The sequence below is a fragment of the Neopsephotus bourkii genome, unplaced genomic scaffold, assembly GCF_033783945.1.
Source record: "Neopsephotus bourkii isolate Nb327-2 ecotype Australia unplaced genomic scaffold, CSIRO-AGI_Nbou_v1 NB_324, whole genome shotgun sequence".
NCBI classification, from domain to species: Eukaryota; Metazoa; Chordata; class Aves; order Psittaciformes; family Psittacidae; genus Neopsephotus; species Neopsephotus bourkii.
Window position 1 is genome coordinate 162,811 of NW_026900832.1, and position 25,008 is coordinate 187,818.

The following is a 25,008-nucleotide window of genomic DNA, read 5'->3' on the forward strand; positions in this document are numbered from 1 at the left end:
TGCAGCACCCCCATTGTGGCTGCAGCTTCTTGACTCTCGCTAAACCCTGAACTCCTGCTTTTGCTCTGATGCTTATCCGTATTTTTCCTACTCCATAATTCCATCTATAACACTGATTTTGGAAAATTGACCTTTTTGAGGTAACCTATTTTTGAGTGAATTTGGAGTGAAACTATGAGGAAGCAGAAGTCTCAGGCCTGTGAGTACTGGCTGTTGTCCTGCTCTCCACAGCATGGCTGCAAACTGGGAGTGTGATGGTGGCTGTGGGGACACCACAAATGTTTTGCAGAGCCCCGATTTTACTCTTACAGTAGTGGAGATAATTCTGCTGGGTGATTTGGTTCCCCTGTTGTTATCTCGTCCTGCTGATAGCACTGCCTCCAACTGTCACGACACTCCTGCTCCACTGCTGGGAAGTTTGGAAGAGGTTTACAGGGAACTGGATAAAGTAGGATTGCACTTAGCAGCTGACAGCTTTTGATAAGGCAGCCCCGTCACTGCTCCCTGCAGTTTTGTTTGCTCATGTGAAGCTTTCTGCCTTGCTGTGTGCTGCTGATTTTCATGAAGCCAAAGCAGGGGTTGGTTCTGGCAGGTGGAGCTGGGGGGGGAAGCCTGAGGAGTAGCTTGGGTGAGGAATCTGGACCCTCCTCAGTGCCTTTTGTCCTCCCTATGTTTAATAACTCTGGTTGTTTCAAATGGTTGTTTGCATGGCTCTGGAAGTGGAAAAAGCAGTTGGGCGATGTTTTAAAGAGAATCAATGAGGGTGATTGGTGGTGACCATGATAAGTGGAGGCTGATGGTGCAGCAGGGAGTCAAACCACCGGTACCCTGTGATTCCTGCAAGGAAAGGGTGGAACAAACACTTTGTGTGTGCTCAGAGGGGTCGAGCAGCCCCAGCACCTGTCCCAGCCCCCCCACCTCACTGCCCCTCTCTATATTTACCCAGGGGGAGCTTTCCAAGAATGGAAGTGGTAAGATAAAACCCCTGAGGGGCTAAAATTAGCCCCTGCGCCCTGGCCCGTCTGCCCGCGGTGGCATTTCAGCTGTGAGCTCCACAGCCTGCGCTGCTCCGGCCACACAGAGGCAACGTCCACCCCATCACAGCAGGATCCTCTCTCTTCTCGTTAAAACCAAGGGAGGACCTGGCCATGGGACCACTGCTGCCTCACCAACCCTGGCTCTGAGCATCACCAGGTAAGGCACCAGCGTAACGCTGCCCAGGCAGCATCCGGCAGTCAGAGGTAACTGGGAACCAGCTGTAAATCATCTGTTCTGTGTTACCTTCAGCTCCAGTCAGAACCTCTTTTTGGCGTGTCTGAAGATGCACAGCTTCCATCCTGTCAGCTTGGTTTGGGCTCTTCTGGTTGAGGAGCAGCTATGAGATCCCCATGTGAACTCTTACACTGTCAAAGTGACATCCCTTTGAAAATGTGTGTTCTGCGGGGATATTACTTTTCCAGTCCATTTCCCTTGGGAATAAAGCTGGGCCTTCTTGAATTGAAGCTGCACTAAACTCCTGACTCCATTAGCCACGCTGATGAGGGGATCCAAAGCTCCAGAGCTTGTTACATTATAGAACCATAGAATGGTTTGTGTTGGAAGGGACCTTAAAGCTCACCCAGTTCCAAACCTCTGCCAGGGATGGGGCAGCCACAGCTCCTCTGGGCACCCTGTGCCAGCGCCTCAGCACCCTCACAGCAAAGAGCTTCTGCCTAAGAGCTCATCTCAGTCTCCCCTCTGGCAGATTAAAGCCATTCCCCTTGTCCTGTCCCTACAGGCCCTTGTCCAAAGCCCCTCTCCAGGTTTCCCGTAGCCCCTTTAGGCACTGGAGCTGCTCTAAGGTCTCCCCTTTAGGAGCCTTCTCTTCTCCAGGCTGCCCCAGCCCAGCTCTCTCAGCCTGGCTCCAGAGCAGAGCTGCTCCAGCCCTTGCAGCATCTCCGTGGCCTCCTCTGGACTCGCTCCAGCAGCTCCATGTCTAATGAGTAACAGTAATGTTATAATTCCTGTATACCTTGTCTGGGTTAGTGCAACCAGTGGAAGCGCAGCAGAGCTCTGCTGTCACTTGCTGTCCTTACACTTAACCCACTTAACCAAGCTGCAGCGTGGCCTTGTGCTGGGGCTCCTCTGAGCCTCCATGGCTTGCCTGGACAGGCAAATGCAGGCCAAGCCTCCCGTGGCTGCTCCATTTGCAGAAAGAGGCCGATTGCTCAGTGCAGCTCTTTGCCTCACCCGGGGCAGGATCAGAGCTGCCTGGGGACACCCGGCTCTGCTGCTGCTGCCTCTCCCCAGGGAAACCCGAGCTGTGACCCGAGGGGTGAGGAATTCCAGCACCCTTCCCGGCGGCAGCACTTCCAGCTGCTCAGGTGCCGGCCCGGCCGTTGCATTCCTCTCCCTGCTGCTGCCCAGCCATGGTGAGGCTGGATCCTGTGTCCTGGAGATGTGTTGGGGTCCAGTCCCAGCCGTGCTGTGACCAGCTCAGTGTCCCCTCACCTTCCACTGCCCCACTGTAGAAATCACAGAACCCCAGACTGGTTTTGCTTGAAGGGACTTTAAAGCTCATCCAGTTCCAACTCCCTGCCCCAGGGGGAGGTTTCCACTAGAGCAGGATGCTCCAAGCCCCACCAACCTGGCCTTGAACGCTGCCAGACCCTTCTTGCAGCCCAGCTCAAGCAGACAGGAGAGAGTAGGGGGCTTGCTAACTCCAAATATCAGCATAGTTTCAGGAAGGGTGATGTTCAATGTCCTTAAACTGGCCACCATCATATTCACCTCATCTGTTTTGAAGCGCAACCCCTTTGAAAGTGGCAGTGTGTGAAGTCCTTGCAATGCTGACAGTACAGCATTAAATGATGATAAAGATAATGAAGTGAAAGCCTGGGAGCTCCACATGCAGCATCTGAACTGCAACACCAGATTCAGGTACATCAGCATGTTCTCAATCACAACATTTTGAGGGAGGTGGCCCATATATGTGCTGTAGCAGTGACCTTTGCCTTAGCTCTCCATCATGGATTCCTTCACCCATGGAGGCAGGGCCATAAGCATGTCAACAGCATCACAACTCAATATCATTTGCCTTTTTGAATCACAGAATCATTTAGGTTGGAAAAGACCTTTAAGATCATTAAGTCCAACCATTCCGCAGCACTGCCAAGGCCACCAGTCACCCATGTCACTGAGGGCCTCCTCTCCATGGTGGGTGAACACTTCCAGGGATGGTGACTTTTGGGAAAGAAATGGAGAATCTTCCTGAATTTGTCTGTCAAAACACAATAACAAAAGGACAGTGCTGGTGCCAGGGGCTGGTTCTAACCCAGTGGTGGTGCTTTTGTTGTCCCGTAGATCTGTGGCTTTCCCTTTATGATGAAAGTGGCACACAGGAGGCAGACCAACAAAAATGAGCCTCATGGACATCACCAAAATGTTCTCCATGCTCCAGCCCAAAGAAGATGAAGATGACGACAACAACAGAGAAAGTGAGGAGCTGAACCGAGCGGTAGCAGAGGACAACCCCCAAACCCTGGAGAACCTCTTATGGCAGGACAGGTACAAGAGGGTCATCAACCGCCAGAGCGGCTGGGGCATCCCCAGCACGCCGCTGCGCCTGGCTGCCACACGGGGCTGTGCCCGGAGCATCAGGGTGCTCCTGGCACACGGGGCAGATGTGGACAGCCTGGACGTGAAGGCTCAGACCCCGCTCTTCATCGCGGTCAGCAACGGCCACCGGGAGTGCGTGAAGGTGCTGCTGGAGGCGGGGGCCAGCCCCTGCGGCAGCATCTACAACAACTGCTCCCCGCTGCTCATCGCCGCGCGGGACGGGAACGTGGACATCCTGCAGCAGCTCCTGGACCACGGCGCGGAAACCAACGTTCAGGCCAGGCTGCCCCAGTGGGTGGCCAACTCGGTGGCTTGCTCTGGTCCCCTCTACCTGGCTGCTGCATACGGGCACCTGGAGTGCTTCAAGAGGCTGCTGCTTTATGGGGCTGATCCCAACTATAACTGTACTGAGGAGAGTGTGATCGCCCACATCAAGGAGCCCAAGACTCTGCTGGAAACCTGCCTGAGGCACGGCTGCAGGAGTGAGTTCATAAAACTGCTCATTGACTTTGGAGCCAACGTGTACTTGCCCAACATCACGGTGTATGAGGCCGCACCACGCAGTGAGAGCCTGGAGCTGCTGCTGCATGCGAGAGGTAACTTGTGAGTGTGGCCCCGGGGCTGGAAATGTGGATTCATTCTCCATCTGGATGCACATTGCTTCAAATCCCCCTTCCCTTCACCTGTGCTTCCCAGCAGCCTTACCCAGGCTTTCCCACAAGCATCAACTCCCTTTGCAGCATCACTTGACTTGCCTGGGTCTCTCAAACTCTGCAGTGTTCTCACTGGTTTAGTCTGAATTCTTATTCCTCCCTCTCCCTCAATGGTTGGTGCACTCAGGCCAAAAGACTAAGTCACCAACTGTGAACAGGGCAAGAGAAGGACGTCACAAGTCATGGAGAACAGGTTTACCACTGGTGACTGGCTTACACGCTACTGCATGCCAGGGCCTCACCACCCTCATCTGTTGAATTAGAGGCTGCTTTTCACCATTCCCCCCCTTCCTGCTGCTTGGCTTTGGCCTTCCTATACTGCCTGTGTCCAGAAAAAATGCACTTGGGTCTGTGTGAGGGTGGAAGATTCCATCTGTGTGCCTGGCTCCCATAAAACACATGCTGCAGAGCTTGGGGCTCAGTACAAGGTGTAAGCACATACAGCCCTAGCAAAGACATTGCTTTTCATTAATTTATTGGATTAGTATTAATTATTATTGTTGTTGGCATTATAATTTTCATTATCACTGCCATTATTATTATCCTTTGCTTAGGATCATGCCTGTGTTGGAGGGGAGTGGGGTTGTGTGTCCTGAAGGTAACCATCTGCCTCCTTTTTCCCCTCCCTCTCCTTTCACAGCTCATCCCAAATCCTTGATGGCTCAGTCCCGCCTGGCCCTGAGGCGCTTCCTGAAGCCAGCTGCCCACCTCCATGCCCTCGGCAAACTGGAGATCCCAACAGCCCTGGCAAACTACCTCCAACACCAGCCATGACACACGGCCCAGTGCGAGGGACGCCTGCCCTCTACGTGTGCTGAGCACCCACATTAAAAGCTGCTGTGACACCTGCTCAGCGTGCAACCACCTGAATTTGTCATCACGGAGTCATTTCTGCTTAGGAGGTGTCTCCAAAATGCAGTGCCCAGGCAAAAAGATGGGAGTGAGCGGGAGAAAACAGAGACCTGAGCTCCTGGTCTGCATCAGGGTGATGGTAAAGCAGGGTCTGGTTTAGCTGGGTTTGATTCTAAACCCTCTTCACTGAAGGTTTTTACATCTTTAGTTGATACTGGTTGGAGAACGGGGTGGGAAAAGGTGTGCAGAGCAGAGGGAGGGGACTAAAGGCTGCTTTTACCTCCTCTCCTCGTGGGTAAGAGTGGGATGGAGGGAGGCACCATCAGGCTTTATGACCTCAGCTGCTTCTAAACCCCCTTTCCCAGAGGTTTTGAAGTGCCTCTGTTCAGCAGCCTGGCAAGCACTGAAGGAATCCTGGACCTGGCCCAGCCCATCACTGTGCCTGTGTGCTCTGGACCCCAGGGCACAAGTCAGTGCAAAGCCCAGGCAGGGGCTGGGATAAGACCCAGAGGCCAGAGCTGTTCCCAGAGCCCCCAGCTCTGTCTCTAAACACCATCTTACCTCGGTGAGTTCATGTCATGGTCGAGGGGTTTTTGGGGTTGGGCAGGGGCTGTTTTTTAATTAAAAATGTTCTTATTAAACTATTGTGACCTGTTTCATAAAATATCCCTTAATCAAAGAGCCCAGCATCCTTTGGAAGGGGATTTCAGGCTGGAGCAGGGCATTCAGGCATGGGTGCTGCCTGCCGGTTGCTCCCACTTTCCATGGGTCTCTCCATCACTCCAGCTCTCCTGATGTGCAATGGGGACAACTCTAGGGCATCACTGCCTGGAGCAGCTTTGGTGGCTCTTCCCACCCCACGGAGTTGATGGATAAACCACACTGCTCTGGACAGCGTTTTGGGATGGAGCAGAATGCAGATGGCTGAGTCCATGCTGCCCGAACTGCATCCCAAACGGAAGTGCTGCCAGGGCAGAGGCACGTGGCCTTTAGGGGCTTTGCAGAGGCACGTTTCCCCCCGATTTAGGGACAAATCTGTTGCGGGTTTCCAGGCATGGGAGGAGCTGAGGGTGTCTCCTGTGCTCGGGTGTCCACGCTGCCGCTCCCGTGTGGCGCCCGTGTGTGGCTGCAGGGACACGTGGAGCTCTGCTGGAGAAAGGATGTGTCCCCGCTGCCGGGCTGCCCAGCGGGTGCTGTGAGCAGGGGCACTGCCCTGCGCTGTCAGCCGGGGGTGCAGGGATGAGTGTGCCGGGGCGGGCATTAGGACCCGGTGCCACCCGCGGCCACGCTGACGTCAGGGAGGCCCCGCCCCCGCCGTGACGCAGGCCCCGCCCCTCGGGCCGCGCCGGGCGGACGCGCGGACCCGGCGGCCCCTCGGCCTGGGCTGCCCCGGGCCCCGCCGCCCGCCCCGGCCCCTCCGAGCCCCGCGGGCCGCCGGTGAGTGCCGGGCGTTGGAGCGGGTGGGGGGGGGCGCGGTTCCTGCGGGCGGGCCCGGGGCCGCCGTTGCCGCCGTTGCCGCCGTTACCGCCCGGCGCGGTGGTGGCGGCCGCGCTTCCCCGCGGCTCCGGGCCGGGGCCTCCCGCTGCCGTGCCCAGGGTGCGCTGGGGAGTGGGGAGCCAGGGTCCCGCCGGCCCCAGCGCCGGGGGCGGAGCGGGGCTGGGGTTAAACCCGTCCCTGGAGCGCTGAAGGCCGGGTAGGACGGGGCTTGGAGCAGCCTGGACTGGGTTGGGTTGGAAGGGACCTCAGAGCTCATCCAGCTCCAACCCCTGCCATGGCCAGGGACACCTTCCACTGGCGCAGCTTGCTGCAAGCCCCTGTGTCCGACCTGGCCTTTTTGTGTATTTACTGCCTCCAGCCTCAGGTTGGCAAAGGAAACGTTATTATTTGAGTTCTCATGTTACCGACATCAATCCGGGATCAGATTTAAAACCTCCCTCTCCGCTCCTGGGATAATCTGATCAGGGCGGTTCATTGTGGCTGCTTCGGATGCAGTTCCCTCTCGCTGGAGAGATAGTTTGGAAAGCAACTGCAATCCTCTTAAAAAAGCTAACAAGTGCATTAGAGCAGCTTTCCTCCTGGGCATGTGCTCAGCGTGAGCTGCATCCTGGCTGGGTCCCCATCAGAATGCTCCCTGTAGCTTGACACTAGGTCTGGGAGGGCTGGAATGGGCTTTGGCTGGTGTTAGTCCCTGTCCCAGCCTGTCGCTGCCAGCTCAGGGGTGGCTGGTACCTGAACCTGGTGGCAAAAGGGCCGGGAAGCCAAAGGGCTTGGAGGGAGGTGGCTCAGGGATGAGACCTGTTTGTCCCTGGGCAGTGGGAATGGTTTTCCTGCACTTGTAAACTGCTGCATTTGAGCAGCACGATGTTTTTATGCCCGTTTTAAGGAATGGAAGGAACTGAGTGGCTTTTGGAGGCATTTGCAGCTCCAGTCTTAGCTGGTGACCAAACTCTTCATCTCTGGCTTTGTACCATCTGCTGCCCTCCGCTCACATCTCTCCCCTTTCTCTTTGCTTTAGCTCAGCTGTGATGCCTCGATCTCCGTGCCCAGAAGAGAACTCCGCTCCCAAAGTCACCCTTTCCAGCTAGATGCACCCAAACCAGGCAGCTGCCATGGAAACGGGCTGCACGGAGGAGTCTGCCCGGACCAGGACACAGTCAATGGCCTGTGCTGGGGACCAGCAGCGGGAGGAGAGCAGGGACCAGCTCCCTGAGCAGGGCAGTGCCTCCATCGCAGCCGCGGAGCCGCAGCCGGCACCCGGGAAGCTGAAGAAGACGGCGTTCAAGCTGTTTGGAGGCAAGAGGAGCATCTGCACGCTGCCCAGCTTCTTCGGGGGCAGGAGCAAAGGCCAGGGCAAGGCAAACTCTAAGAAGGGCCTCAGTAAATGTAAGACCCACGACGGGCTCAGCAGTGCTGCTTATGACAAAGGTGGTGGGGTGCAGCTGGAAAGCCCTGCGGAGGGGAGCAGGGACCTGCATCCCGGCCCTTTGCCGAGCTCCCAGAGCGCTCACGTTGCTGTAGACGCCAGCGCCAGGTTTGAGTTTGGCCAGCAGGACAGCTCACCACCAGGGAGCATTGAGGGCTGTGAGAAAAAGCCCAATGGAGATAAATCCTCTTTTCCCAGACCCAAAAAAGGCCTGAAAGGGTTTTTTAGCAGCATCCGGCGTCACCGGAAGAGCAAGGCGGCCGAGTGTGAGAAAGCCGAGCTCCCCGAGTGGAGCGGGGACACCGAGGAGGCCAGCAGAGCTCCCGGAGGGGCAGCGGAGAGCCAAGGTGCTGCAGAGGGAAGGGGACTGGCACCGGTCCCTCCTGGCACAGCCTGCATGGGGTGCCCGGAGGATGAGCACTCCATGGGCACTGCTGATAACTGTGGGGAGGCCGAGCCCGGCTGCCTGACTGCTGCTGAGGGCAGCTCTGAGTGTGACACGGGGACAGTGCCAGGGAAGAGGGATGCCCTGGATACAAAACCAGAGGCTGACGCTGTTGTGTGCGCGGAGTTTGACCATGGTAACATGCTGATGGCTTTTCATCCAGACTTCATGGACAATGACCCCCCCTGCCTCAACTCTGGGGACCTGCTCAGCCTCATCCTGGGAGATGCTGCGTCCCTGAAGAGCTTTGACTCCCTGACGGGGTGTGGAGATGACATTGCTGAGCCCGACATCGCCGAGAGCACCATCTCTGTGGAGCGCAGCAGAGATGCTGCGAAGCGGAGCTCCTGCCTGGTCACGTACCAGGGCGGTGGGGAGGAGATGGCCATACCCGAGGAGGCAGAGGAGTACCTCCACCACCTATGGGGCAGCAACGTGCCAGGTGACAGGAGCTACGGAGCCCAGGTGTCGAGCAGCAGCCTGGAGACCCATGCCTCGCATGAGGCTGAAGCCCACCCCTTCATAGGGGATGCGATGGATGGCGTTGACCTCCTGACGCCACAGAGTGACCAGCAAGAGTCCGCCCCTAACAGTGACGAGGGTTACTATGACTCCACCACGCCAGGGCCGGAGGATGATGCTGGGGACGGGCTGGGTGAGCTCAAGAAGGATCGCCTGCCCCGGGACAGTTACAGCGGTGATGCACTTTATGAGTTTGATGCGCTGATGAGTCCCTCTCACGGGGAGGAATCCCTGTTTGAAAGCAAACTCTCCCGCCCCGGGATCTTCAGCTACTTCTTGGACTTCTGCCTCCCTGCCGAGAAGAGCCTGATCCAGATGATCGACCAGAAAAGAGGGGTGATGGAAATGGAAGAAGAGGGGCTGGCGGCCATTCAGAAAGAGCTGCTGTACTGGGAGCTGCAGCGGGAACCGGTCTTGAAACGCCTTGATGCTCCCAGCAAGGAGAAGTGTCCCCTTGAGAAGCAGTGTGTTGAATGTAAAACCAGAGCAGCCAGCTCAATGGGCAAAAAGAGTGGCCTTGGTGGTGAGCAGGTGGCCTCGCACGCCCCAAACAGAGGGGGGAACAGCGCGGGTTCGGTGGCTAGAGCTGAAAATCCAGACTGGAGGGGTTTTCCAGGGACTCTGTGTCCAGAAAACTGTTACAACAGCCCAAAAGCTGGAAGTTGCCTTATTCAGCTCGTGCAGAACAACCCGGGGTTTGAGTCGGACCCAGACCGTGGGTTGTTCCGGGACTCCATCCACGGCAGCGTCGCCCCAGCCAAAGCAGGGATGTTCCCTGGCTACAGGCTCCCAGAGGATGAGGATGGTGATGGAGAGGAGACCCCCAGCAGCAAGCCCCAGGTGGGCAGCGAGCCTGAGCATGCTGTGAGCTTCTCACAAGCTCTGGTGGAGTTCGCCAGCAGCGGGACCCTCTTCTCCAGCCTGTCCGAAAGCCTGGGCAGCTCAGCCTCCGGCTCCTCCTTCACCCAGAACCTCCCTGCCCTCCCCACCATGGTCACCTTCGACGTGGTCGACGTGGAGCAGGAAGGAGAAGGGGAGTGCGAGCAGCATCCGGACATGACTGCGGGCGAGGACATTGCCGAGGCCTTTGAGGACAGCTACGGGCAGAAGGAGTCGTTGGCTGAATGTGACGAGCGAATGTCCCCGGGGTTCGCCCCGGGCTCCTTCCAGAGCTGCGACTGGGGCGTCACCAGCCTGCCCCGGCACCTGCGCCTGCACGGGCTGAGCCCCTCCATGGCACCACTCTCCATGGACCGCAGGAGCCGGTCGCTGGACACGGAGAGCCTGGAGTTCGAGCTTGCTGAGCCCCAGGCTGCCAGGGGCGGCCCCCAGCCCGGCCGGCTCTGGGCGAAGCGGGACGGTGGAGCGAGGAGGAGCAGGAGCAAGGAGGAGGGCGAGCTGGTGGCTCCCGATGGCGGATTGAGCTGGCCGGGCTTGCAGCACCTCCAGCACGACCCCAACACGGGGATGGAGCTCTGGGAGTTCACTCCAGCCACCGCCATGGATGGTGCCTGGGAGCCCCCGGAGCAGCCGGGCCCCGTGTCCCCTTTCTTGCCTCTTTCCCAGAGCATCTCTGGGGAGTCTCCAGAGCCGGAGCTGAGCAGGCCCCCGCTCAGACCCCACAACTTGCCTCTGCAGCCTGACGCGAGGTGGTCCCGGGAGGCAGCCGGTTCCTACAGGTACCGTGGAGATGCCGCCACCAAAACCTTGCCCCATTTGGTACCCTCGGGCGGGACGGAGCCCGAGCTGCCCCCAGGCTTTGGGTTCGCTTGTTCCCCGGAGAAGCGCGGCAAGTGCAAACCCGTGGGCATCGCCCAGGGCGTTCCGCAGCATCCCAGTGGTTCCATGCAGAGCCCGGAGCGCTGTGGAGAGCCCCTGAAGGGCAGAGCCCCCCCTGGTGCCCGCAGCGCTGCCCTCGGCCGCACCGACGCCGAGTAGCTGCTCCGGGGAGGGAGCAGCAGGGGTTGCAAAGGGAGGGAGGAAATAAAGCAGTGAGTGACTTGAAACAAGACCTGGGCTGAGGAGCTCCTCTGCTGCAGCCCTGGCCATGCTCTCGGTGCTGCGGATGCTCTGCCAGGGCTCGGGGTCGCCTGCGGGATTTGTGTGTTAACACTGGGGCACCTTCGTGTTGCCCCCGCGTGTGCTCGCGTTGCTGCTGGAGTGAGAGCTGGGAATGGACCCTTGGCAGGGTTAGGGTTTTCCTGCAGGATTGGAGCCTGGGGAAGCTGTTGAGGGAAATCCCAGCCGGGGGGGGGGGGTTCTTCCTCTTCTTGGTGAAACGTTTTGGTTCAGGCTCACACTGAATGTCTCCATCTCAGCCTCCCTTTGGGGAGGAGGGATGTTGTTTCCAGAGTGAGGATGGAGGAGACTCAGCCAAAAGGGGAACTTTGCCGTCACACTCTTATTTATTACTCCTTTTCCCTGGCCCCAAGGAGAGCAGGAGCTGGTGTGTGCGTGCTCATCGCGTCCCCAGGTCTAGTTTCGATTTGCTCAGAGATGTCACACTTGGAGAGATGTGCTGTCCCTCTCAAGAACAAAGCCTCGGTCCCTTCTGTGTCGTGGTCTGCCTTCAGTGTAGAATTCCAGTTGCAGCCTTTCCCGTGCATTGTCCCAGGCTCCTGCCCTCTCCCACGCCGTGGGCACAGGGATGAGGTCTTTGGAATAAGCTAACTCCGCCTCGTGCCTGTAGCTGTGAAGTTGCAGGTGTTGTTACTTCCTTCAGAAGGAAGGTCTGGGGTTGGTTTCTTTAATGTCCATTACTTGATGCTTGCTTTCTTTGCCTAGACTCATGCGAGGGAAGCGTTCTGATGGTTGGAACACAGAATGTACCAGCCTCAGCTGGGCTCCACGGCCTCCTCCTCCTGCCTGGAGGGGATGGAAGGGATGGAGGTCGCTGCAGGTTTGGGATTTGGTTTTCCTGTTTGAGGGAGTGTGGAGGAGGGACACGAGCTGAGACGAGCTCCTGCAGGCGTCCGCTGAAGGCATCTCCCGTGGCCTCACCCCATGATCTCAAACACACGTCTCTAAACCAAACCTCCCTGTCCATGGCTCTCAAAGCTGCTTCCTCTCTCCCTGGATCCTCACTTTAATTCAGTTCCTGACAATGGGATTTCTTCTCCCCCGAGCTGCCCCTTTTCTGCTTCTCTTTGCAGCAGAATTTGTAGCATTAAATGGACCGATCACAAACTGAAATACCAGAGTTTCCTCCCGAGCTGCCTCTGGTGTTTTCTCCCTGCTCCAGAGCCAAGTGCAGGGCAAGGGGCAGCTCTTCCCAGCCCTGACCCGCTTGTCCTGCCAGCTCCTGCTCCTCTCTTGACCCGCAGCCCTGCAGGGATGTGGCTCCGGTTGGAAACCTCAGCAGCTCCCTGGCATCACCGGACTTACAGGCCCAAGGAGCTGGTCGGGGTTTGGTCCCCCCTCCACCTCCCAAGCAAAATGAGGTGCTGGTATTTCCTATTGAGAAGTGATTCTTTACTGCCTTGTCCTTGTGTGTGTTGAAGGAGCAGGGAAAGGCAAAGCCAGGCTTTGCCTGCCTGCTTCTATCTGTGTTTTCATCCCTGAGCAGACTGCAGAGGTTAGAGCAGACCCATCTCTATATCCATGAGCTGAAACCTCCATTTCCCAGTGTTTTCATCCCAGTCCTGCTGCAGGGGGTCACTGCAGTGCCACGTTTCTTTCCTCCCATCCCTTTGCACATCCAGAGAGGATTTCATGGGACAAACCTGGCTCTTGATGCCGCTCCTGCTCCGCATCCCCAGCCTGCAGAGGAGAACCCGGTTGGCCCCGCAGGCGTTCACAGCCTCTGCCTGCCCTGACAGCAGCTCCTTGATGGTGTTTTAATCACTCCTTAATTTCAGCGTGTCACCAAAGGCACCTCGTGGGTTTCAGGGGGTTTCTTGTAGCATTTTGTGTCTCCATGGTGCAGCCTTTGCCAAAGTCTTGGTGAGGTGTGGAAGTGTCTCGGTGCTCCAATGAATGTTCCGTTGCAAGCGCATGTCTCTAGGGATCATCCTTCTGGTTGTAGGTACGTCGTGGGAAGGCTCAGTGCAAACAGCTTCTAGACTCGAGTGGGTGAAAGCAATACAGCCAAGACTTGATAATCTGACTGCATACCAAAGGTTTCTCCCCTTAATTAGATGGGAACTAAATGAAGCAAAAACCCATTGGCTTTAAACGAGCTTTCCAGAAGCGGTTTTGGAGCTCATTTGCTGGATTATTGGCATATTCTGCTCCATTAACCCAAAGAAATGAAGGGTTTTCAGTGTGCTAACCCAGCCTGTAAATGATCACTGCTGTAGTGAGATTGGATTTCACTGCCTAACGTGCTGCTCTTCCTAAACCACCCGTCTGTCCCGGGCTAAACAGGAACAGGGCTTCTGGTCCTGGTCTGGATCCAGCCCTTAGTCAGATCCTGCCTTACCTGAGGAGCTCAGATCTGAGAGTGGTAATGGAGGCTTTCTAATGGAAAAGGGCTTCAGATTGTCTCGCCAGGGTGTTAAGGGAATTTCCCCTTGAGGAACCCTTGGAATGCATGGAAGGTTTTGCCTCAAAGGGATGAATTACGGCTGTTAACCTGCGATGAAACCACTGACATTGAGTCAGTCTACCAAGTAATTCTGTATTGCATTTTGGGGACTTTAGGGGTTTTTTTTTTGTTTTGTTTTTTGTTTGTTTGTTTGTTTTTATACACATAAGAAAATGGTCGATTTTATCTATTTTTGTATAGTTTGGCATTTTCTATTCATGGGGAATCTTCACGGACTGTTCCTTTCCTCGTGTGCGGTGTCTGGCGAAGCGGTGTGGTTCACCCTTGCCGTGGAGAAATGGCAACTCCTGCTGCTGCTCCCACTGCCTGTGCAATGCAAGGAAATCACCTCCTGTCACCTCCTGCTCCACTCCATACCCGGGGCCCGCTCCGAAACCCCGTTACCAGCACCCCTCTCTGCACACACCGCTGGGACATCTTTGCTTTCAGGCAGTTTTGTCACGCTCATCAGCTGCTGTTTCTTACTTTTTAAGCTTTGTTTTCAATCTGAATTTGTGGATTTTGGTGATTTCTCCCTCAAATGTTGTCTTTAAGCCCGAAAGCCACGGATTTCAGCTGGGGCTTCCCCTTCTGTCTGCTTAAATTCTTTTGTCCAACTGGGGCTTTACTTCACTCCCCAGGCAGGAGATGGTGTGAGTTGATGCATGGTGATGCTCTTGAAGCCAGGGATGAATTTCCCCTTGGTGCTCCCTGGCTGGGCTGGGAGTGTGGCCATGTCTGAGGATTGCTCTTCCCATAATCCCAAGATCCACATGGGATTAACAGAGCTTTCCACCTTCTCTTCCTCTCCTGCCATGCTGGGCTGGAGCCTGGGGAGCTCCAGCCCCAAGCCGCCTGCGTTGCCAGCATCAATAAAGCATCTTCTTGGAATAATACCTTGAATTTTGGGATCAGGAATGCAGGGAGAGCTTCTGGTAAGATAAGACCCAACACCAGTCCGTGTGGCTCTTCTTGCTTGTGTTTGTCACTTACTTGAATGAATGTGCTGCTTTGTTTGCTTGACTCTGGAGGGGCTGTGCCCCTGCAGTTTGCAGCCCTGCACTGAAATAGCTTCTGTGCAGAAGGGCTGTGGTTGTGAGCAGTGATGGGCAGCAGGAAGAGTAAGTGCTGGAAAGCTAAAAGATTACAGCCCAAAGCAAGTTTTTTCCTCTTCTTGCCCCCCCACCAACGCCAGCAGAGAAGGCAACTGGTGCCCAGCCATTGGGCTCAACTCTATGTCTTTAATAGCTCTTCACCCACTGGTGTCTGGCTTTGGATGGGGTGGGCAGGTCGCTCAGCAAACATTCCTGGGGCGCTCCGCCTTCCACATTCCCTCTGCCCCTTAAGGCTCCCTCCTCTCCAGCTGGAGCTTCCTGCTCCTCTCTGGGTGCTGAGCCCTTCTGGAGGCCCCACTTGGGTGAAGGGATGAGCTAGAAAAGCCTCTTGGTAATACAGACATACAGTGATTCCCCTTGTCCCAGCTGGGGCCGTGCTGCCCCACTGCAGAGCTGGGACCGGAGGCAGCTCCTCCCCAGTGACCAACTTGTCTGAATTTGGGGTTATTTCGTTTTCTTTCTGGTCTCATTGCTACTCGTCCTTTCAACTTTTTACTGTATTGATTGTGTTTCAAAATGAATGTTCCTTTCACTGAATTCTAATGAATAAACTTCAGATTTTTAGAGAACATTGGATTTCAATTGTGGTTTGGTTTCCTCCTGCTTATTTTATGCTTGATTTAATCTTTCTTCCCCTTCTATCTCTTGATTATTTGCAAGTGAAGTGGCTTTTCGGTGGGAGAAGGCCACAGAAGAGATGCTTCAGAGAGCACAGCACGCGGCTGCTCCGTACCACACCCGGCCAAATGAACCCTGCAGAGCATCCATCATTTAAGACACCAGCCCCCAGAGGTGAATTTTTCCTCTTCATTTCTCATTCTCTGTCTCTGCACTTGAGTGGTGACCGGGACTGATGTGGGTGATGGAGAGCAGAGATCGTGAGGCTCTGAGTTAATGAAGCATCACTGGTGGGGTTGAGCCAGCACACGGCAGCGAGCCGGGCTCCTTCCCTTCCAGCAACATTCCATAGAACCATAGAATCCCAGAGTGGTTTGGGCTGGAAGGGACCACAAAGCTCACCCAGTTCCAATCCCCTGCCATGGGCAGGGACACCTTCCACTAGAGCAGCTTGCTCCAAGCCCCTGTGTCCAACCTGGCCTTGAGCACTGCCAGGGATGGGGCAGCCACAGCTTCTCTGGGCACCCTGTGCCAGCGCCTCAGCACCCTCACAGGGAAGAGCTTCTGCCTAAGAGCTCATCTCAGTCTCCCCTCTGGCAGGTTCAAGCCATTCCCCTTGGCCTGTCCCTACAGGCCCTTGTCCAAAGCCCCTCTCCAGGTTTCTTATCGGCCCCTTTTGATGGTGGTGAGGATATATTATAACAGGAATTCCCATGGCATCCATGGCAGCAGGAAAACCAGTGACAGCTTCGCCTCCACCTCTGCCCTGTGCTACTTGGTTGGGCTCACCAGTAGGTTCCTTGGTGTAGAAGGGGTTGAAGGGATGATTTGATTTGTTTTTCTATTAAGCAATAAGCATTTCTAGGGAAACTCATCAGCATTATTGTTTAGTAGCATGAGTTTCCTGGTCTGAGTTCCTCCAGGCTGTGTCTCTGTATCCAACTCTGCTGGGCTTTGTGTGTACCCCTGGGTGATGGCATGTGCTCATGGGCACTGCTGAGAACTGCAGCTTCCCTCACCTAATAGCTGATGAATGGCTCATTCCTGATGGGTTTTAATTAGCACCGCTCTGGGTGATGAGGTGCTCAGGAGTGTGTAGGGAGCATGTGGCTGATGATGGATGGGGCAGGTTGTGGAGGTGAGCCGAGGCGTCTGCTCTGCTGGATGAAAGAAACCCATCCGTCTACATGAGTCCTGCTTCACCCCCTCCTCTTCCTCCTCAGCACCCAGCCTGGGTGATTGCATCACTGGAACTGGGGAGGAAAGCTGAAATAGATTTGCTGGAACACCCTGAGCCAAGTGATAGCTTTGGGTGAACAGAAACAATGAGCAAGAGCGATGGGGATGCATCACCCCATGTGTGTATGGGGGTATGGAACCTCTCCTGCTGTTAGTGCAGACACAATGCTCCCCAAACCGGCTTCTCTCTGAGCATCTGCAGTCTGAGGTGTGAGGGAGCACAGACCAGAGGCAGGGTGAGGGGCAGGCAGTGATGCAGGACACTGGCTCAGGGCTCAGCTGCCTTCAGAGCAAATTGAATGAGGAAGCTGGGGAAGATGGGGCTTTTCCCTGCCCAAACAGTTCTATTTGTGATGGCACCTGCTGTGCTGGCCATGGGGTCCTGCTGCAGCTCGTGGTGGAGATGGTGGGTATCTCTGTAAGGTTGATGCTGATACCAGGAACATCTTTCCCACCCAGCCTCCTCCAAATACCACCGAAGGAGAGCTACCTTCTATCCTGGCAGTAGCTTGGATGCTGTTTCATGCATTCCTCAGGATCATCCCAAGGCCTCAGAAGGCTCCTGCTTCCCTCCCTCCCTCCCCTCCTCAGGCAAAAACTGCATTTGTAAAGAGCTGTAATTATCTTAGTGCTGATGAGCTGCTACATTAATGAATCTGGAGCAGCCACAGAACAAACCCTGGCTGCAAGGCGGATGCTCTGGGGAGGCTTTGTCTTTTCTCACTCCATCCACTGGAGATTCCCAGCCATCTATCATGCCAGCGGGAAGGGCAAACCTCTGCTGCAGAGGTCTGTGAGCAACCAGGGGTGTGTGCTGCCTCTCCTCCTCCTTGTGCTGCCCTAAACCTCCTTAGATGGGAGCATCCTCACTGAAACTGTGACTGATTTTGCTCCTGGACCACCAGATGTGGCCGAGCATCAGCTATCAGGGAAACTGCCCTGTGCCAGGCCGAGCGCAGCCACCATCTGCTGTCTACAGCCATTGATGCCTGTAGCCATTGAAAAGCTTCAGGGCTTTGCACAGGTCACCCCTACTTATGCTTGGTGGCTCTAATGGGAGGCAGCTGGGAACTAATGGTGTGATAGGTTGGATGGGGCTTGGAGCAAGCTGCTCTAGTGGAAGGTGTCCCTGCCAGTGGCAGGGGTTGGAGCTGGATGAGCTTTAAGGTCCCTTCCAACACAAACCAGTCTGGGATTATCCAAGGACTGCCAGGGCATGGACTGGCAGAGGGATGCTGCAGGAGATGATTCCACCTTGTCCCTGCATTGCTTCCCCCTTCTCACACCACCTTCCTGCTGCACACGTGGCAGGAGAAGCATCTGGCTGTGGCAGTGGAGCCGTGCTGCTGAGGATGCTGTGATGGACACTTGGGATGGCTCATCCCACCGGGAATGCTTCAAACTTAATTGCCTGCTAGTAAATACAAATCGGCTCGTTCAGTGCAAACAAGGCTCTGCTGACAGGACCGCCCTGGCAGGCAGCTGTCATCACGCAGACATGTTCCCCACTTTGAAGTGTTTCTTCTTTTATTCCCCTTTTTATTCCAAAGTCATTTAAAAAGCTTCCACACAACAACATCGCTCCAGCAGGAAGATGTGAGCATCTGTGATGCCTGCAGGATTCCTCGTGGCTCTTGTTTCCCAGACTGGAGCAAAATGGGTCTTTCCAGCGCTGAACATGGCTCTGATGTAGGTCCCAGCTGTGGATACCCATTAAAACCCCCAAAACATGAACACTGTGAACCTCACCTCAGGGGAGGAAGGGGTGGTTGGGGCAGGGCAGCTCCAGGCTTTGAGTTTAGGGTGCAGCTCAGCAATAATGTGGGTGCTGGGGGAGGACCCGTGGGACTGAGATCCCAACTGGGACCAGGCAAAGCCCAGCCTGGCCCCTGTTTCCTAAGCCTGGTGTGATAGGGGCCAGCCCATTGATCCAGGCAGTTGTTGGGGATCTGGGGCCATGGAGCCCTTCCCACTGTCTCTGCTGCACCACCCGCTCTGCCAGGCTTTGCTCTATGTTACCTTTAATCTCTAGCTCTCTAAATCCTCACTTGAAGCAGAACTCCCTGCTCGGGGGGTGTGAAAGCACTGGTCAAGGTAAATCCCTTTTCAAAGGTGCACAAAGCCAGTGGGATCAGGCAGGATCTACTTAACGGGATTGCTGTTATGGGAGAGGCTGTCGGGCAGGTAAAGCCCTTTGTGCCCCTGAACTCTTCAGGGATGGAACACAGGAACTGGAAATAACGTTCCAGCTTGGAAACAGGGAAAGCCAAAGAGACACGGGGCCGGGGACCAGGCTGCATGCAGGGAATGCCTGAGTCCTGGTTAATGCTGCTCTGCCGCGGGGGGCTGGATCACATCCCTGAGCATCACTCCTTTAACGAGGCTTTTCCCGCTGGAACTGCTCCAGTCTGTAACGGGATCAGGAAAGCTGCTGACCTGAGCCTGAGTCCGAGGGCTGGGGAAGGGTCCTGAATCCCTGACTGCTCTTAGCTCCCTCCAGAGAGACCTTCAGGTGCTGGGACAACCCCTGCGCTCCCCGAGGAGCTTTCGAACCCAGCTCCCGCTCCGGGCAGGAATCCCACCCGCCTGCCGGCAGTTTCGGACCAGTTTTGGTGCTGGGCTGACCTCTAAGGGAGAGCTCAGTTATTGCAGTTATCCGGCGGCAGGGAGGCTGAGCCAGCGCTCCCCAAAGCCATTCCCAGGGCTTTCTGGGGGCACAATGGGGGGAAACGCGGAGACAGTCCGGAGCTTCACACTCCCATGAGCCTGCAGCATCAGCTGCTCTAAGACATAACCCCACAGCAAGGGATGTGGTGCCCTGTAAAATACATCAGCCGTGTTCCATCCTGCTGGAAGGACACAAGCCTGGCTTTGCAGCACTGTTGGCTGGATCCCACCTCTGCGTGGGTCTGCTCACGCTACCTGGGCTTCCTTATGGGTTTTCCTTATTTATCCCTATCTATTTTTCCATCAAGTGTCTGGACAAGAGCACAGGGGGATTTGGGGCATCTTACCATTATTCCTCCATTATTCTTTATCTACATGAGCTGCCTTTGGCTGACGAGCCCACAACTGCTGTTTCTCACACACCATTGAGTAGCTGTGTCACACAGCATCACAGTTCTCCCCCTGCTTTCCCACAGGACAGCTTTAGAGCCAGCTGCCAGAGCACTGAGGGCACCAATAGTCCTTAATGGCCCTGAACAGCCTCACCTGGGACCCCCACCCATGCGCCCAGGAGCCCATTTAAGCTCAGCCGTGGCTCTTTAGCCCTTCCTGGGCTGTCCTGTAGGGGTGCAGGGTTCTAGCTCAATCCCAGCCCATCCCTGGCCACAGACCCCACTGACCCAGCCCCCAATGCATGGGTGGACTTCCCAGCCTGGCCGTGGATGCCTCATGACCATTAACGTGCCTTGGGCACCATCCTTGTCCTGCTGACCTCGCTCAGGTACCACAGGGCCAGACCCTGCCCCTGGGTTATTGCTCCTGGCCCTTGGGTAGTGCAGTTGGTGCCATCACTGCTGACCTCAAATGTCCCTAAAGGGTGTTCTGGGGCCAGGCAGGAGCTGTTATGCCTCGAGAAGGGATGTCTAAAGGGCAGGATGCCAGGGACACGCCAATGGATAAATAAACCAGTGCTTTATAAAGCTACAGGAGGCGGCTGCGTTTGTTCTTGTGCCAAGCACTGCCTGAGGAAGGCTCCCTTCTCTTTCCTTCTCTTCGGAAATGCACAGGAAGGTTTCCAGGGTGTTACTCAGCATCTCCAGGAGTGGGTGCCGATGGGGAGGGAGGCTGTGCTGTGCTGCGCTGCTGCAATGGGACCTGCAGAGAGGGCTTCTCCTGCTGCTGGGGTGGTGGTGGTGAGCTCGGCTCCACTTTGGCTGTCTGGGCTGAGTGCTGAACCCTGTGTAATGCAGTGCAGGTAGGCTCCGGTTCAGGGTGCTGCGGTGTCATAGAACCACAGCCTGGTTTGTGCTGGAAGGGACCTCAAAGCTCATCCAGTTCCAACCCCTGCAATGGGCAGGGATGCCTTCCACTAGAGCAGCTTGCTCCAAGCCCCTGTGTCCAACCTGGCCCTGAGCAGTGCCAGGGATGGAGCATCCATATCTTCTCTGGATCCCAGCTTCTGTCTACTCCTGGTTAATCCCTTCCGGCGCTGCAGGAGGTGGGGTTTTGCTGCCTCCCTTCACTGCTCACCTCCGTTCCCTGGGTGGTTTCTCCTTTATTCAGTTTTCACGTGCTTGGCTCCACCCTGCCCTTTTCCCTCGGGAATTCCAGCACAATGCGGGTCTGTAACAGCAGCTCCTCCTGCCAGCCTCGGGGGATGCTTCCCAGCCCCTGCCCTGCCTTCCTCCCGGGGCGAATCCTGCCTGCGTGTCCATGCAGAGGGCTCGGCGCTGGGGATAAGCGGTGCTGTCCCACAGGAGGCCCAGCGAGGGAGGGCAGGAACTCACTTGTTGGTGCCGGTGTGTGCTTCCCGCACGTCTGAGGATCTTCCTCCTCCGCCCCGGCTCGGTGCCGTTGAGCGGTGACATGCAAAGTCGTGTTGGCTTTGATGGGGAGGTTTGCTCTGTTTGATGTGATCTGTTTGATCTCGTCTCCTGCCTCCCTGCTGCGCTCGGCTACGTCTTTCGCTGCGCCTTTTATGCAGCGCGGGGATGTTAAATTCCATGTGCGTGTTAACGTCGTGTCAAGGATGTGCTGTTATCTTCTGAGGGCTCCTGTTTCTTTTTGGATAAATCACTTGTTTGCAATAACAAAGTGCCTCTTGGTGTGAAACTAAGGCGGGGAGGGAGGTGAAATCTGGAGCTGAGCCAGGCCCGGGGAGGGAGGAGTGCTGATTTCTGCTGTTTCCTCCCCAAACCACCCCTGAACCAGTCTGAAACAGAAAACTCCTTGCTGTGTGCCTATAACATGATGCCACCAGGAGTGCCGAGGTTACAGAGTGAAGCCAGGTCTTTCCGCTCCTCTTGTGCATCCCAAGCGTCTCTCCTGGCCCTGCAGCATGTTACTTTTGCTTAGTGGCTGTTTCCCTCCCCAGGAGGACGGCACAGCACGGCTTCTTAGTTAGGGCCTTTTCCCTCTTCCTCAATCCCAACGCTGACCACCCTGGGAATATTTCTGGTGGTCACACAGCATCCTCAGCCCCTCCTTTTAGGAGTTTTGAGGCTGCTGAGAGGCCTGGGCCAAGGAGGAAGCAATGGGACCCCAGGATGAGAGGAGCTGATAGGATGTTTAGGTCAGGCTCACTCAGGGAGAGGTTCAACTCTGCTTTTCCATTAAACACAACAAATGTGTCCTACAGTTTCCTTGCATCTGGGAGAGCTGCTGGCATTTGGACCTTTGAAGCAGGAGAGCTGCAGTGACTGAGGCACCTAATAGAGGTAAAACTGGCCATGAACAGTAACTTTTGGGATCAGCTTTAAACCTGCGATAAAGTGATCTTGGCATCTGAACCATGGACACAGCATCAGACACCTGGAAGCCCTCTTCAGAGGTGAGATGCTCAAAAAGGAGCACAAGGTATTGTTGGTGCAATGAGGTGTATGGAAGGATTGCTTTGTCTTTTGAACCCCCATGCAGTAGTGATTTTATTGGAACAGTGGATTTGGCAGCTGAGCAGGAGGAAACAGAGGTGTCTGAATGCTTCTGCAATGAGACAGGTAATTCATAGAAACATAGAATAGTTTGGGTTGGAAAGGACCTTAAGATCATCCAGTTCCAACCCCCCTGCTGTGGGCAGCGGCACCTCCCACTAAACCATGTCACCCAAGGCTCTGTCCAACCTGGCCTTGAACACTGCCAGGGATGGAGCATTCACAACCTCCCTGGACAACCCATTCCGGTGTCTCAGCACCCTCACAGGAAAGAACATCTTCCTTATATCCAATCTAAACTTCCCCTGTTTAAGTTTTAACCCATTACCCCTTGTCCTGTCACTACAGTCCCTAATGAAGAGTCCCTCCCCAGCATCCCTATAGGCCCCCTTCAGATACTGGAAGGCTGCTATGAGGTCTCCACGCAGCCTTCTCTTCTCCAGGCTGAACAGCCCCAACTTTCTCAGCCTGTCTTCATACAGGAGGTGCTCCAGCCCCTGATCATCCTCGTGGCCTCCTCTGGACTTGTTCCAACAGTTCCATGTCCTTTTTATGTTGAGGACACCAGAACTGCACACAATGCTCCAGGTGAGGTCTCACAAGAGCAGAGTAAAGGGGCAGGATCACCTCCTTCGACCTGCTGGTCACGCTCCTTTTGATGCAGCCCAGGATACGGTTGCTTTCTGGGCTGCAAGCACACACTGAAGCCGGCTCATGTTCATTTTCTCATCGACCAGCACCCCCAAGTCCTTCTCCGCAGGGCTGCTCTGAATCTCTTCTCTGCCCAGCCTGTAGCTGTGCCTGGGATTGCTCCGACCTGGGTGTAGGACCTTGCACTTGGCATGGTTAAACTTCATAAGGTTGGCATCAGCGCACTCAATCCCACTGTCCATGTCAGCGACAAAGATGTTGAACAAGACCGGTCCCAACACTGATCCCTGAGGGACACCACTCGTTACTGGTCTCCAGCTGGACATTGAGCCATTGACCACAACTCTTTGTGTGGCCATCCAGCCAGTTCTTTATCCACCGAGTGGTCCATCCATCAAATTGATGTCTCTCCAATTTAGAGACAAGGATGTCGTGTGGGACAGTGTCGAACGCTTTACACAAGTCCAGGTAGATGACATCAACTGCTCTACCGCTGTCCATCAGTTCTGCAGCCCCATCATAGGAGGCCACCAAACTGGTCAGGCAGGGTTTCCCCTTGGTGAAGCCATGCTGGCTGTCACCAAGCATCTTGTTGTTTTTCATGTGCCTTAGCATGCCTTCCAGGAGAATCTGCTCCAGGATTTTGCCAGGCACAGAGGTGAGACTGGTGTGTAGTTCCCTGGGTCATCCATTTTATCCCTTCTTGAAAATAGGAGTTATATTTCCCTTTTTCCAATCATTGGGAACTTCACCTGATTGCCATGATTTCTCAAATATGATGGACAGTGGCTTAGCAACTTCATTTGCCAGTTCCTTCAGGACCTGAGGATGGATTTCATCAGGACCCATGGACTTGTGTACATCCATGTTCTTAAGATGGTCTTGAACCAGATCCTCTCCTACAGTGGGCCCAAGGTCTTCATACTCACAGTCCCACCATCTGCCTCCCAAGACTTGGGTGGTGCGGTCAGAGCATTTGCCAGTGAAGACCGAGGCAAAGAAGTCATTCAGAACCTCAGCCTTCTCCAAATCCTGTGTAGCTAGCTCTCCCGATAGCTTCTGGAGGGGGCCTGCATTGTCCCTAGTCTGTTTTTTATTTTCAGTGTAACTATAGAATCCCTTGCTGTTATCCTTAATATCCCTAGCCAAGTTTAATTCTAACTGGGCCTTGGCTTTCCTAACCTGGTCCCTAGCTTCCCGGACAACATCCCTGTACTCTTCCCAGGCTGCCTGTCCTTGCTTCCACTTCTTATAAGCCTCTTTTTCCTTTGAATTTTCCTCAGCAGCTCCTTATCCACCCAAGGAGGTCTCCTGGCCCTCCTGCGGCACTTCCTTCTAGTTGGGATGCAACACTCCTGAGCTTGGAGCAGGTGATCCTTGAATTTCAACCGAGAGTCTTGGACCCCCCTGCCCTCTAGGGCTATATCCCATGGAACCTTACTAAGCAGCTTCCTGAAGTCCAGCTTGCTGCATGCTCTTCACTGTCCTGAGGATCTCAAATTTGGCCATCTTGTGGTTGCTGCATCCAGGGCTGCCCTGGAGCATCACATTTCCAACGAGCCCTTCCCTGTTGGTGAGCACAAGGTCAAGCATGGCGCCTCTCCTTGTTGGCTCCTCTATTACCTGCAGAAGGAAGTTGTCTTCCACGCAATCGAGGAACCTCCTGGATTGCTTGTGCCACGCCATACCGTCATTCCAACAGATGTCAGAGTGGTCAATAGGCTTGATCCATGAGGACAAGGGCCTGTGAGCATGAGGCTGTTCCTACCTGCCTATAGAATGCTTCATCTGCAGAATCCCCTTGATAAGGTGGTCTGTAACAGATCCCCACAATAATGTCTCCCATCGTTGTTCTCCCTTTAACCCTGACCCACAAACTCTCTGTTGACTGCTCACCAGTCCCCAAATAGAGTTCCATACACTCCAGCCTATCCCTGACATAAAGGGCAACTCCCCCTCCCCACCTGTTGTGCCTGTCTTTTCTAAAGAGCCTGTAACCTTCCATCCCAACACTCCAGTCATAGGAGCCATCCCACCATGTTTCTGTGATGCCTATAGTATCATACCCCTGTAGATGTGCACACATCTCTAATTTGTTCTCCATGCTACTGGTGTTTGTATAGAGGCATCTGAGCGGAGCTCCAGGCTCATTGGCTGGAATATCTCTACATTGCTCCAAGCATCTGCTATTGGTGCTGGCAACGACTGGGT

The 25,008-nt window shown here is 55.2% G+C and overlaps 2 protein-coding genes across 2 annotated transcripts; both read left to right on the plus strand.

Annotated features, from left to right (window-relative positions):
• The first annotated feature begins 3,363 nt into the window (after positions 1 to 3,363).
• Positions 3,364 to 5,174, plus strand: ASB12 (ankyrin repeat and SOCS box containing 12). Its single transcript, XM_061347740.1, is given in 3 exon segments — positions 3,364 to 3,393; positions 3,395 to 4,193; positions 4,951 to 5,174. Coding segments are annotated over 3 exon segments (963 nt in total). The 3' UTR covers positions 5,085 to 5,174.
• Positions 5,175 to 7,516: 2,342 nt separating this feature from the next.
• AMER1 (APC membrane recruitment protein 1) lies at positions 7,517 to 12,029 on the plus strand. Its single transcript, XM_061347743.1, has one exon. It carries the CDS (start codon positions 7,748 to 7,750, stop codon positions 10,988 to 10,990), a length of 3,243 nt encoding a protein of 1,080 aa, XP_061203727.1. The 5' UTR covers positions 7,517 to 7,747; the 3' UTR covers positions 10,991 to 12,029.
• Positions 12,030 to 25,008: the final 12,979 nt, after the last annotated feature.

Coding starts and splice junctions, on each gene's coding strand:
- AMER1 (XM_061347743.1), top strand. CDS start 7,748: ATGCACCCAAACCAGGCAGCTGCCATGGAAACGGGCTGCACGGAGGAG.